Raw genomic sequence first — 13,395 nt, 5'->3', positions numbered from 1 at the left:
ACAATGACTGGTGCTCATAACACTAAACCATGTGAGAGTCAGCTGGGCATCACCAAGGAACATCACACCAGTCCTCAATGGCAGAGCCAAATCATCCATCCATAACAAATCTATCCTTCTCCACCCCCTCACAAGCTAAAGGGGAATCTTCTCTCGAGGTTGTGTCTGCATTCACAAGAGTTCACTGTATATTCCTCCTATCATGAGCAACAATTCTTCCTTCACAATATCTCTCTTGCATGCTATCATGCATAATGTATGATACTTCAAACCATGCTGAGCAACAATCCTCACCTCTCTTCACTGTAGCCATGGCTCTGTTGCTGCATCTGGCTACCCTGTCTGCCACTATCCCTCTGATGGTCTCTTTGGTGGCGGTCCCTGTAGTCCTGTGGTGGTCCTTCCCTATCTCGACCTTCCCTGTGGTGATAGTTTCTGTGCTGGTAGTCCCGCTGGTATCCGTGCTGGTAGTCCCGCTGGTATCCGTGCTGGTAGTCCCGGAACACTTCATTTCGCTGGGGAGCATCTCGGTCAGGGCAGTCCCAGTCTCTCTCTCGTTCATAGTCCCGGAAGGTCTTTCTCCTGAAGCCTCCCCCACTGGATGAAGCAGTGTTACTGCTGTTACTGTAGCTATAGTCTCTTCCTCTGCTCCTGCTACGACTTCTGTTGGAGCTGTGGTGATCTCTCTCCCTGCAATGCCAAGACAGTCTTAACCCAGCTGCAAATGGAGTCAAAAGCTTTTCATCTCATGGATTCCTCTCCTCTATCACCGTCTTGATTCTCTCACTCACTGGTGCAATGTCAAATCTCTTACTGTCTTTTACTGTTTTCTCTATGGCTAATGCTCATATGAACCGTTAACTGCATGTCTCCCTCCCTTCCCCAGCCACAATGCACAAGACTACTTATTCTCATCCCTACTCTATCCAGTTTATGTTAACTCTCATCCAGGTTAAGTTAAGAGTCTTCAGTTTTCATACCATTTACTGGTGAAGTCTGGAACTCTAATCCTTCTATTCCTAGATCTCTTTTTCAGCATGCCATTAAGAGTGGGTCTTTTTAGCCACCATACCCCCTTCTCTTCTGCCCATGGTCACTCTCCCTAATGAATAACCTGGCTATATCTTTTCAAAATTCTAGGATACACACCAGGAGTAACAACTGATTTAGAGTGGCATTTCATGTGTTCAAAAGGACAACTTATCCCCTCACAATATCATGAATTACAAAGCAAGGCAAAGAGCAGATACAAATTATACTTATGATCTACACTGCTCACTCTGAATTACAACATCCTGTTATCTCATGATGTTACAGAGATGGTCAACTGGAAATACACTTCAATTATTTTAACAAATTGTATTTCAATAAACCTATGAACAACTGTCAAATCATATAGTGGTACTGACCACCGGCCTGGAGGACTGTAAGATCGGGACCTTCTTCTGTAGGAGTCCCTGTGTCTCTCAGGTGGAGGATGGGAGTCCCAGTGAGAGGAACCCCACTGTCTGCTGTGACCCTCTCTGCCCCAGTCATAGGAAGTATTGCGCTCTCTTCCACGTATGCCATCTCCCCACCTCCCAGAAGGTACCTGAGGAAAACACTCCATTAGTGGAAGTCATACGTATGAAAAACTTGACTGGTACAGATCTACACGGGAGACCAGGGTAAGTTGTGCCACTCATGTTAAAGGCTCCCCATTTGACTTTGTAAGATGGTGCCATCTATTGCTAAGAAGTCAAGATTAACCCCCTCATGCATTGGACGCATGTGTCAAAATGTCTTCACGCACATGACACACAAGTGCATAAAAAAATATTTAAATTAAATTAAAAATAAAGTTTCTGGTGTGTGTTAATTTTTTGGAGTCAAAGATAAGTTTCATAAAAACAATGAATTGGCAACACTGATGCTTCCCAGAATACTGACTCAGATAATTTGCTAGTTTCAGCCTGTCTTAGACTGCCTGCACATAATCCAAGATGAATGCTGATTTCACTTTTTCTTTATTTCCTTGAGATCTAATTGACATATCACAATGACAACAGTACCCTTGTAAAACTCATAAAAAAAGATGGTTAAGATGATGCATACAGCACAGAATTTTTGCAGGAAAGTTCCAAGGTGTGAGGTTGTGAACATTTTTTCATTTTATATTAATTTTTGAGAGAAAAAATTATTGAAATTACTTTTAAGAGAATTTTTTTTATCTGATAATCATAAAGATAATTTCCTTGTGAATCTAGTGATATATAATAAGTGCCTACTTATAGGTTTCAAAGGAAAGAAATTACTCATTCAAAGTTTTGCAAGCAAGCAGAGAGGCCATGAATGCCTGCCAATAGAGGAGGTATTGGAAAGAAAACTCATGAAATTTACTGGTGTGTGAGAGCGTTAACTGTTATTTGTGTGCCTTTCAACTAAATCTCAAGCAAACAGGTTTGTGAATATATTGTACACATACAGTATAGAGTTCTAAAAAGCAAATGTAAAGACTGGTTAGTAAGGAACGTACTTGTTTGGGGGGGAATGGTGACTTTGAGCGAGATGAAGACCGCTGACATGACCTTGATCTCTGTCGTGACTTAGACCGCTGCCTTGACTTTGATCTTGACCTTGAACGTGAACCACCTGACCTGGAGCCAGAGCCTGAGCGTGACCTTGACCCATCAGAGCTGGAGTCCTCTCCCTGCAGGCGATGACGCTTCTCTCTTTCCCTAAGAAGAATGAAGAAAATTGGACAGGGTGATAACATGTATTTTTGTATGTATACTGGTTTGTTAATAATGTGGGAAAAGTTATTACAACTACATATTAGGTTTCCTAGGTGATATATTTAGCTACACTACTTTACGCTTTCTGTCAGCACCTGCGCCTCAGCCTGATGGCCATCTCTCGGAGCTCTTCCTCCCTGTCTTGTCGCTCCTGCTCTGCTTTCTCTGCTCTTTCACGCTCCAGACGTTTATCCGCCTTGACTGAAAATTGGGAGATGTCATGAAAAACACTGGAAACACTGTTTTGTTCAAGTGATGCTACAAATAATTGCCATAATATTTGTTTTTGTTGATGTGAATAGTCTTGAAGCTCAACTGTACATTCCAAATACTCAGTCAAAATGCTTCATGCTCTGTAGACTGTTCAACAGATTAGTTTATTATTTTTAGCTAAAAAGGAGAAAATGCACACATAATTTATACAACACACTATTATCAAGGTCACATTCCCTGGATCTGCAAATGAAAATACTGCACAGATAAAACACTCACACTGTTTCTTTAGCAATGCTTGGGTTTTCTTCTTAAGTCTTTCCTGTGGTGTTAATTTTGGTCCATCCTGGAAAAAAAGTTGACTTTGGTCATGAGCTTCCTATACTGTCTATTGAGTTAATAGTTGTACATAAGAAGAAAGAGAAACAATAATTTACTGAAAAGTAAAAGAAAAAACAAACAAAATTATGCATAGAAATGCTTGCTGCCCTGCAAGAAGTAAGCTTTCAAATTCCCTCAGTGAACATGTCAAGGAAGCCAACTGCCATGAATCAAAATAATAATAGCAATAAAAATAGTAAAAAAAAAAATAAATAATAATAGAAATAATAAATAAAAATAAATAAGTAAAAAAGAAAAGGAAAATGTAATTTAAGAGGCAGTATATACTACATTCAAGCTAAATTGTCAATCATTACCTTGGTCTGCTTGACAGGTACACTTCTCACTAGACAAAACAAAGGCTAACTACTTAACAACCAAATAAAACCACTTCTAGTGCAGTCTTGCATAACATTAACATTTATAAACATTTAATCACAAGTTTTGTGCTATAATCATGTGTAAAGTTATTCCTGGAAAAACAAACAATTAAACTTATCACCTATATAAAGTTTCTACATTAACAGTGAACTTGAAAGTTACTTAAATTAAAGAAAGATTAAAAATAACCCTATTAAGTAACAAAAAAATATCATCAGTTTGATTCTAAATATTGCATCACAGTAATCACTATTAATTTATATTGACAACAACAATAACAGCTTCTTACTGACTTTGGCAGCAGCAGAACCATTACCCACTGTAGCTGGGGCCACCCTGAAATAACACATTTTCTCAATTAAATTTTCTAGTAGTTCTGTTAGTATTAATATACACTACTTAAATAGATTCATTCACTGTTACATAAGAAATTTTTATAGAACTGGAAATATTCTCTAATAAAAAGGTAATCCTACTCATCAGTTTTGGATATTTGCACTGACAAAAAAACTCCACTCAAGCTGTTCTCTGTCTGTGCTGGCCCGTGTTGTAAGTAATATTCCCCATGCTCTTGATCACTGACCATTAGGTATTCTCTTCCTGGGAAGTGTTTAAAACTCACACAGACTGACCTATGAATATGGCTGAGGCCTTGCAAACACTATTTTATCTTTGTTCAAGGGAGATAATAACTGCTCATTGTCAGTGGAAAATCCTTAGAAACCTGAACAGAGTTCGAAGCTGTGCCTGTCAATGGCAGGTGAGGGCACTCTGCAACAGAGAGAGGTGAGTGTCTGGGGGATGCAGAAGAGAGCAGAGTTTTGCCTCAGCTACTTCCACTGAGAGGTCAGTCTGCTATGCAAAGATAAAGGTGACACACTAAGTTACAACTTACAGTAAATTAGCTTTTACATTGGTGTTGGCAGAAGTCTGCATTGTATTGGTGGTGCTTGTAGAAACTTCCTCTGCCTCTGACTCTGAGGCAGACTCAGAGTTGCTGTCCTGCCCCCTGCGGCCATAGTAGCGGCGGCAGGGTGGCGAGGGAAGCTTTGCTGGTGGGTCTAAGGGCTCCCCTGCACTGGCTGGTTGTACTGATGTAGTTATAGAGCTGGTAGTGGTCTGGAAAGTAGTTATTCCATCTTTAATAATTCCACAGTATTCACACTGAATACTAATCATGGAAAAAATAATCTACTTGTATTTCAGCTTATGTATGTGTGTGGTGTAAGTACATCCAAAGATGAAAAAATGAAGTCATACAAAACCCTTCTTTGAAATTCTTGTTTATGTACAACAAAGATACATGTTGTACATCATATCATAACACAGTTTAAATGGGGATCCTTAATATTGTCCATGCTGCACAATACATCACCTACACCAAAACAAGTCACAATAGATTTCATCAAATACAACTTATGTTAAGAGACAATGGCACTATAGTATGTAAAACTGCAGGTATAAGATCTATTGCTCTGAAACCTAATCACTTTCCAATATTTCCTTGCAACTCACCTTTGGGGGTGGAGAAGGAGTTTTTTTGCCCAAGCTCTTGGATCTACTGTGAGATTTTGAGTGGCTATGAGAGCGCCTGTGAGATCCTCGACTTCTCCTCCAACTAGAGTGCCTATCAAGAAAAACATGAACACTCATTAAATGCTTCTGAACAAGTCATTATGGTCTTCAGAACTCTCCATGTCTCAGTATGAGAAGGCAAGATCTGAGCATGAACAGATCAGCATCATAAATCTGATACTGACCTGTCTCGTGATCTTGACCTGGAGTGTGTCCTGCTGCGTGACCTGGTGTACCGTGAGTGCCTTGTATAGGAGCGTGACCTGGAGCGTGATCGACGTGACCTGTGACGACGTCGAGATCGGCTACTGGAGCGACTCCGTGACCGGGACCTGAAGTGGCTGAGAGTTAGAAAGCAGCGGCATAGAATTCAAATTATTATAAATCTTTCATCACCATTTGTGAAATCTTTCATCACCATTTCTAGTACACAATGTGTGAATAGATTTTTCCAGGTTGTACACATCACGGAGTTACCAGAGCAAACACTTGCATGGCTTGGCAACATAATAGTGAAAGATATCAGAGTTAATAGAATAATATGCACACTTAATACATTTATGTTACAACAACCATGTCAATTACTCTAAAATCTCGTGTAATCTACTTCATATAACTCATGTTTGGTATGTCTCAAGTTTTTAGCATCACATTTTGCACATAAAGTCTTGTGTAATTTTCTAGAATATTCTTCCCTAATTATATAAATTTATATTCAGAGAAATCTATTCATACACTAATATCTGTTTTTGATTCCTCGATATTGCTAATAGCCATCAAAATACATGTGTCCTGATGAACATCAAATTCAAATATTCTAAAATGTAACATAACAAGTTAAACTAATGTCTATAATGAGCAATGCCTTTGACAGTAAATTTCTCTCTCTCTCTCTCTCTCTCTCTCTCTCTCTCTCTCTCTCTCTCTCTCTCTCTCCCCTCTCTCTCTCTCTTCCTACTACAACTACTACCAATTAAATCCGACACATGAAAGCCACTGAGTAGCAACTGCTATTAGCAGTGTAATCATGTGAGATGGGATGTTTGGAGGGATGGAGGCACAGCAATTTCCCTGACTTCTGAGGTTCTTTTCGCATAAAACACCACTATTCACCCATCTGTCAGTTACAAGGTGTCTAGCCACATGAGGCACAGGGGCATAAAAATGTATGGCCTCTCTGGATGACATTCTCTGCACCATGTGCCCAGAAGTAAAGGTGCTGTGGCTTCACCTATATCAGTTTTATAGAGTACTTTTCTTGTACATATTTTTCACATTGAATGAGTCAAGCCCACAATATGTGATTAAAGAAAAAAATATGTAGCATGCTCAACTATTAAAATGCACTGGGTGGGGGGTTGGGATGTGGCAAGGATAGCAAAGTAGGCAGATAGCTTTCCTGGCTTGCTAAATAAAGTGGGTACAACTGTGTGTGTGTGTGTGTGTGTGTGTGTGTGTGTGTGTGTGTGTGTGTGTGTGTGTGTGTGTGTGTGTGTGTGTGTGTGTGTGTGTGTGTGTGTGTGCACATGTGCACTCAGTGGTGTTGGAAGAGGTCAAGTGATATTGCTTACCACCAACACTGCTCAACTAAATTTGCTCTTCACCAAAACAAGAACAGACACAAAACCTAATATTTTATGAGCATAAAAAAAAGTAGTGTTGGGTTTTCAGTATGTTTAGTTTGCTAGCAAGAGGTTTAGGATAAAAGTTTCTGATCACAGTGAGACATAGGGGAAATGAGGTAAAAATCTAAATTAAGATGTGATCTTACTGTCTATTACAAGTAGGCTGGGAGCCCTGACCATGCATGTGTGTACATAAGCACAAATGTGAGCATGCACACACAAGTCAAGATCGTGTATATGTCTTGCCACGATAGATTAAAATTTTTTTCTGTTACACTAAATAGGTAATTGGAGACAATGTATAAAAAAATTATCATTCCTATAAAGTGAATTGCCTATAAAAAGACCAGTGCCAGCTGGATGAGGTGTATATATTCATGCTCCTGTTGTTATTCCATAAAGTGTATATCAAACATATATATACACTGTATGCATGTGGATAATGAATTAGCATATTGTGTATTCAAGTTTGTAAGGTGACTGTCCCAGTGGAATTTAGCTATCTTAACCCCACTTCCCCACACCAATAAGCTTATTATTCAAGGAAAAGGGAGGATATGTGGCTATCCCGAGTTATCATTAGTAATGCACTGCATTAAAGTGCGATTTGAAAGTTTGTTGGAAAACGCAAAAATATGAAATGTGTAATCTATCTCCACTTAGTGCTTTTGTCTTCCATTTACACCAAAACTATCAAACACCACTTGCCCTTCTTTTTCATCCATTCTGTCCTATATCAGCTTTACTAGACTTGACTCCTTTAATTTTAAATGTAATAAGAAACTATTTTGGCTATTCATGTAAAAGTACTACTTATAGTGTATGAACACAACTAAGAAGATTTCCCAGCAATTACTTACCACCACAGCAGGTGCTGGTGCCACGTATCACTCTAGCAAAATGCTTCCCATTCTCATCATCAAGATAGTTCCATATACATTTCAAAATCACAATTCTTATCTAATTTCCTTTACCCTAAGAACCACCAAGAGCAACAGTGATAGATACACAGCAACACCACTAAAGTTCTTCCCGAGTGAGTTTGTTGAGGTTGCAGGGTCTCTCTGTCTGTCTCTCTCCCCATCTCTATTATAACCTCCCAGTGAACTTTAATCACTACCATGTTACACATAACTATGGTGGTGCCCAGAGAGACTCAGCATTCAGCAGGCCAAGAGCTAGTGGCAGTCAGGCTTAGGTCTGACCACATGGCTGGGAGACAAAAGAAGAAGCCACGCCAGGGGTTGTTAGCCACCTGGTGGGGTGAATACCGACCGACTACGAGACAAGTGGCGCCGTTTCTTTGAGAAGGAGGAGTGGCTGGATGCAGTGGCATGGTGGCTGCTACTTGGGCCTGAGCTGCCTGAACGGTGGCCTGTTCCGCTCCCATCTCTGTTCTTCTGGTCCCAGCGATTCTTGCGGCGGTCACGTACGTTTCGGTCACCTTTGGGAAGGATGATGACGCCAGTAACCCCATCATCATCTGAGCCAGCACCATCTGACTCTCCTCCAAAACTAGTAATGAATTTGATGGTTCCTGCCCCAGGAGGGGTTGGGGAGCGGGACTTGGAGTGGGAGGAGGACCTCCGGTATGGGGCATAAGTGGGACTGGCTCGTGCGGCATAGCTGCAAGAGAATTAATTTATATAACGCATGCTATATGATTGGAGGGATTATCACTTTAAAATATGTGCACTACATACAAACCACACATTGATGCTTCCTTCCTGGAAAAAGAAATCCATCTCAAAACCTGTCTCAATACTACAAAGAATCAAAAGAAACCACCATACCTTTCAGGGCAGGGACTAATCTATAGGATTTTGTTTTAGAGGTAAAACAATCAATAATAATCACCTTACCTTGGGGGACTAAACTTTCGGTCCATGTGCTTTTTCTTTAATGCCCGCCTTTCTTTGCGAGATTTGCGGCCCTGGAACAGTGAGAACAATCTTTAAAGTACTGATCAATATTAACATCTTTTCTCTATGAGCAGATTTTCATCATAATCTATGACTGTTACCATGATACTTGCACAAAAATATGACACACATTCATTACACTGGCATATAATTGGTTTTTATGTACAAGTTCAATATCATTCTTATGTTATACAGGAAAATCCCATTACATGAGCATCTATTATACAAGAAACCAATGATAGAAGATGTGTAAATCAGGGACCATTCTTTTTATACGAGCACAAAAAATCCAATGATGTGAGCTTCAGTCCAACTGAGTAAAATTACAGTTTAAAATGCATGCTTTCCTGCACATTCCTGCTAATATATCCAGGCCACTATATCCACTATATGAACAATTCAAATGGAACCTAACTGCTCATATCAATGGGACCTCCATGTACAGTATATGGATAAAAAATTTCTCTCAGCATTTCATGTAATAAAAAAATTAAAAACAGAAATAATGATCTCTTACATAAATATGGCAGTTACTGTATTTTTCCTGTCTCAACTTCTGACTTTTCTAAGGATAAAATTTTCCCTGACGTGGGTAACAGCAAATTGCAACACATAATACTCAAACACTTAAAGTAGTTCACAAAACAATGACTTCTTGAAAAGTCAGCAATCTAATTAGACTGTAATCTAAACAATTTGCAGTGAAAAACACAATACAATGAATAATCAACTGCCATCTTCCCTGTAAGACACCTGCACTGTATTACTAATGAGCTACTGGTTAATATTTCACAAGCAAAATAATAAGTACATCTTTTACTAAGGAATAAATAATTTTTACCGAATACATGGCCTTTTCATCTTCATGCTCCTTGGCCACCCTCAGCTCCTCAGCCTCCTGCAAGTCCCGGCTGATGAGGGACATGAAGTCATCCTGGTTCAGACCGTACTCCACCCCTGAGGAGTTCATCTCCTGTTGCTGTGTGTTGGACAGTGACATCACATCCACTGTCAGATCTGTAAGAAGAGTTTCAGAGATTACAAATTTACAATGATGGAAACTAAACATAACCTCCTTGAAGAGAACATCAGAAGTAATGAAAACTAACACCTAAATACCAGGCAGACGCAACAGGAATATTTGTGGCCTCCTGCATACAGCAACTCACCAAGATCAATGTCACTATCACTCTCCTCATCACTGCCATCGCCAGCTGCTTCTTCCCCACCCTCTGTCAAGACAGCATCACCACTGGAGGAATCAGGCTTCTTCTCCTCTTCTGGGTCAGCATCCTCTGTGTAAGTGAAAGCAATGGCTGCCTTCTTGGGGGCCAATGCTTTCTTCTCCTCCTCAATGGCTTTGTTCACAATTGGGCCAAACTGCTCTTCCAGACGAATCTGGTGCAGGAACTTCTCTTCCTTAACTGAGATGGAAAGAACCATAAAGAACTGTAATACTCTTCAGAGTGCATAATATTATTAATTTCCTTTATGTATATCTGTTATTCTGTTTTCCTTAATTTAAGTAGTCATGCAAGAAAAATAAACTATAAGACAATATGGAGGTATTCTTCTGACAAAAGAGCCTAAACTCACTTGCAAGGAAATCATTCTGGATGAGGATACGGTAGCGCTCATAGTTTGCCTGACGTTCTTCCCAGTCCTCTTCCGCTGTCATCTTGGGGGAAGTGATTGAGGGCGGTGGCAGGGCATCCAAGTGGGCACGGACGTCAAACCGATCAATCATGGAGTCTGCATCACCTCTCCATGGCATCCTGAATTAATCAAATCCTTGAATGAGTTGGTTCAAATTCAATAGTCACTTCTACTTATCTTATAAAAGTAATGACAGCATTATTATGTTTTTTTTTTTTGTCAGCAATAACACTCAATCTTGAGAAGTATAATAATTCTACATGTGCATGATTGAGATCTTAATTTTGCATATAACTATAAAACTTAAAGAACCAAATTCCATATACTTCAAAACAACATATCAGGCACCATACATTCCTGTGAACATATATTACATCCAGAGAAGATCGACAGAAATCATGCATATGATGCTTTTGCTTTCTTCTAGAAAACAGGGGCAGAAAACACTGTTAATGGCAAGATTATACTAACAGCTGATATTCAATGGCTGGTTAGGATGAGCTATCTCAATGTCCTAGATCCAAGGCCAGAAATGTTCACTTCAACTGTCACTTCACCCAACATCCAGGTCCAAAATTAATCAACTGCTCACAACTGGCTTTATCAACTACACTGAAAACTCACTGAATGGAAAAATAATTAAGTTATATCTAGCAAAACCAAATCTTGTTTCTGTACTTTAAGGTCAAACTTACATGCTGCCAGGCGCCTCTGCAGCACTGGCCACTGCAGGGTCCAGGTGGATGCGGACAGGGCGGCCATGCAGCTGAATGAACTGTGTTGGGTCTTGTTTCTGTGGATGAACACTCAAGGTTACCATCAATTACATTCCTACACATTTAGTACATCTCATCTACTTTATTGTTTTAAAATATTCAGAGTTAAACACCGTGCACACAACACTCACAATTTTTTCATAATATTCCCTCCTCCTCTCTGCCCGTCGCTTGTAGTCCACCAGCATGCCCCGTATCTTCCGCTCTTGCTTTCTTGCTTCGTGCCACATTATGTCCAGCATCTATCTGAGTAGAATGAGAAATGTAAGACTACTAAGATGCAATACCTACTTAAGTTATTTTTAAAATTTCAGTTGTTTCGGAGTTACTTAAAAGTCTTGTATAACAAAACTTTATTGTTGAGTATTTATAAAGGAGACAGAATATTAGTGATGGCTTAAAACAAGTTGGTTGGCACCTCAGTACCACCATTTACTTGTCTGTACAAACAAGTCAGTTTACAATGGTTGAGTGTTAGCTAGTATGCATTTATTACCACTATGCTGTAACTCCACTTCCTCACCAAGGAAAGACACAAAGAAAAATGAAAGTATCATGCTCCCCAATGAAGCAATAAGCAAACACTGAGAAACTGAGCTGCAGGTGAGATAACCCAACCATGAGAGGCCCTGGCTGGGGACAGAACCCTTGGCAGGATACTCAAGGTAAACTCTCACTGTAAACTTGACCCAGTTGATTATCTTGATAATCATACCACAAGGATAACCCTGGCATTTAGAATCCACTTGAGCTTGGCAGTTCTGTTGCTCAAATTTAATTTAATCAAACTTTATGAATTCAGCAAATTATCATAATATTATAGCAGGGGATGTGGTGTTAGGTGAGACGTTACTGTGAGGGGTGGGGTTACGCATGCTGGCCTCTCCCTGATTACTCCGTGTGAGTTGCTGTCTGCTGAGGTAAAAGTATTGCTACTGGCTGGTCAGCTGTGGGCAGTGGTGCAAGTGATGGGTGCCGCAACAATAATATTTCCTATTATCCAGCATTACTTTCCTAACCTCTAATTAGAAGCCACACAACAATTATTTTTCAGCTCAATATTTGTACTCAGTCAAGAGGTGACTACTTAAACAAGATACTGCTAGACACTGGCAAATCTTCTGCCACAACTATCAATTTTAGAGATTATTTCCTTGAGCCTTAATGAGTACCACAGAGGGCCATAACTCAATAATGTTCACACCAGAAGTCAGCTGGAGGTTTGGAGAAGATTCTTTTGCATGAGATGAGTTGCCTTGTGGAATGCATTGCCCGCTGAGTCTGCAGATTGTGAAAATATTAACATCGCCTTGCAGCTCTGGTGATTCACTGTCTGGTTAAATGTGACTAACCGTCCTGTCTGGCCTTTAGAAATTTCAGTGATGATGCACTATCCAGCCTGTTATCATATGTTCTCAATGCATAATTGTTTGTTTGTAGTGGCGCATCTGCAGAGCGTGGCTTCCCGCGATCTTACAGCATCTGACGTGTGAGTGGGAAGCACAGTAAGAATGCCAAGCAAGAGCCCCTGGTCTGACTCTTATCCCTGTCCGTGAATATTGGGCATTACCACTCATTCCATTCATGTACAGTACAGTAACAATGACTGCATTAGATTAGCATGAATTACCGTCATTAGGGGCAACAAGCACATGAGTGAAGGAGCAAAGCAGTTTGGGTAGATACAATACACAACACAGCACCAAGCTTCCTTACCTACACATGCACGCTGCACACTTGGCCACACTGATCCCTCACGTGATGGGTCTCGTCGCGAGGGGATCCGGGGAAGGCTGCAGAGAAACGTAAATGATTGGCGTGGTGTGAAGGTTGGCAGCAGTGGGGTGAAGCTCATACAAACACACACGCCCTCACCGCCAGGCGCCAGCCATTGAAGGCGAGTGTCCCTCTGTCCCTCAACCCTGGAGCATTCGGTCTTGTCTATCTTGCCTTCTTGTTTATTCCCCTCCCCGCAAAATATTTCTTTATCACGTTGGACCGCGTTAGTTGAGATGATGGTTCGAGTTGGTATTTCAGGGTGGTCCGAGTTGGTTGAGATGACGATCCGAGTTGGCATTTCAAAATGGTCCGA

At 40.4% G+C, this 13,395-nt stretch overlaps 1 protein-coding gene across 6 annotated transcripts in view; it reads right to left on the bottom strand.

Moving 5' to 3' along the window:
* Positions 1-13,395, bottom strand: part of LOC135110486 (CLK4-associating serine/arginine rich protein-like) — a 15,341-nt gene extending 1,946 nt beyond the window's left edge. Inside the window, exons 1-18 of one of the 6 annotated variants that reach the window (XM_064022844.1) lie at positions 13,179-13,242; positions 13,020-13,096; positions 11,435-11,549; positions 11,223-11,320; positions 10,468-10,646; positions 10,041-10,295; positions 9,713-9,888; positions 8,812-8,882; positions 8,225-8,575; positions 5,510-5,656; positions 5,265-5,376; positions 4,645-4,868; positions 4,043-4,085; positions 3,267-3,333; positions 2,870-2,975; positions 2,516-2,717; positions 1,410-1,591; positions 295-690 (exon numbers count right to left, since the gene is read on the bottom strand). In XM_064022844.1, the coding sequence (XP_063878914.1) occupies positions 295-690; positions 1,410-1,591; positions 2,516-2,717; positions 2,870-2,975; positions 3,267-3,333; positions 4,043-4,085; positions 4,645-4,868; positions 5,265-5,376; positions 5,510-5,656; positions 8,225-8,575; positions 8,812-8,882; positions 9,713-9,888; positions 10,041-10,295; positions 10,468-10,646; positions 11,223-11,320; positions 11,435-11,545 (2,720 nt within the window). In that variant the 5' untranslated portion in view covers positions 11,546-11,549; positions 13,020-13,096; positions 13,179-13,242. Of the gene's footprint in view, positions 1-294; positions 691-1,409; positions 1,592-2,515; positions 2,718-2,869; positions 2,976-3,266; positions 3,334-4,042; positions 4,086-4,644; positions 4,869-5,264; positions 5,377-5,509; positions 5,657-8,224; positions 8,576-8,811; positions 8,883-9,712; positions 9,889-10,040; positions 10,296-10,467; positions 10,647-11,222; positions 11,321-11,434; positions 11,550-13,019 lie in introns of all 6 variants that reach the window. The other 5 variants (XM_064022842.1, XM_064022841.1, XM_064022843.1 and 2 more) reach the window with 5 other exon arrangements.

This window comes from Scylla paramamosain, chromosome 20, assembly GCF_035594125.1.
Source record: "Scylla paramamosain isolate STU-SP2022 chromosome 20, ASM3559412v1, whole genome shotgun sequence".
Classification (NCBI taxonomy): Eukaryota; Metazoa; Arthropoda; class Malacostraca; order Decapoda; family Portunidae; genus Scylla; species Scylla paramamosain.
This window is presented reverse-complemented; position numbering and strand designations above follow the sequence as displayed.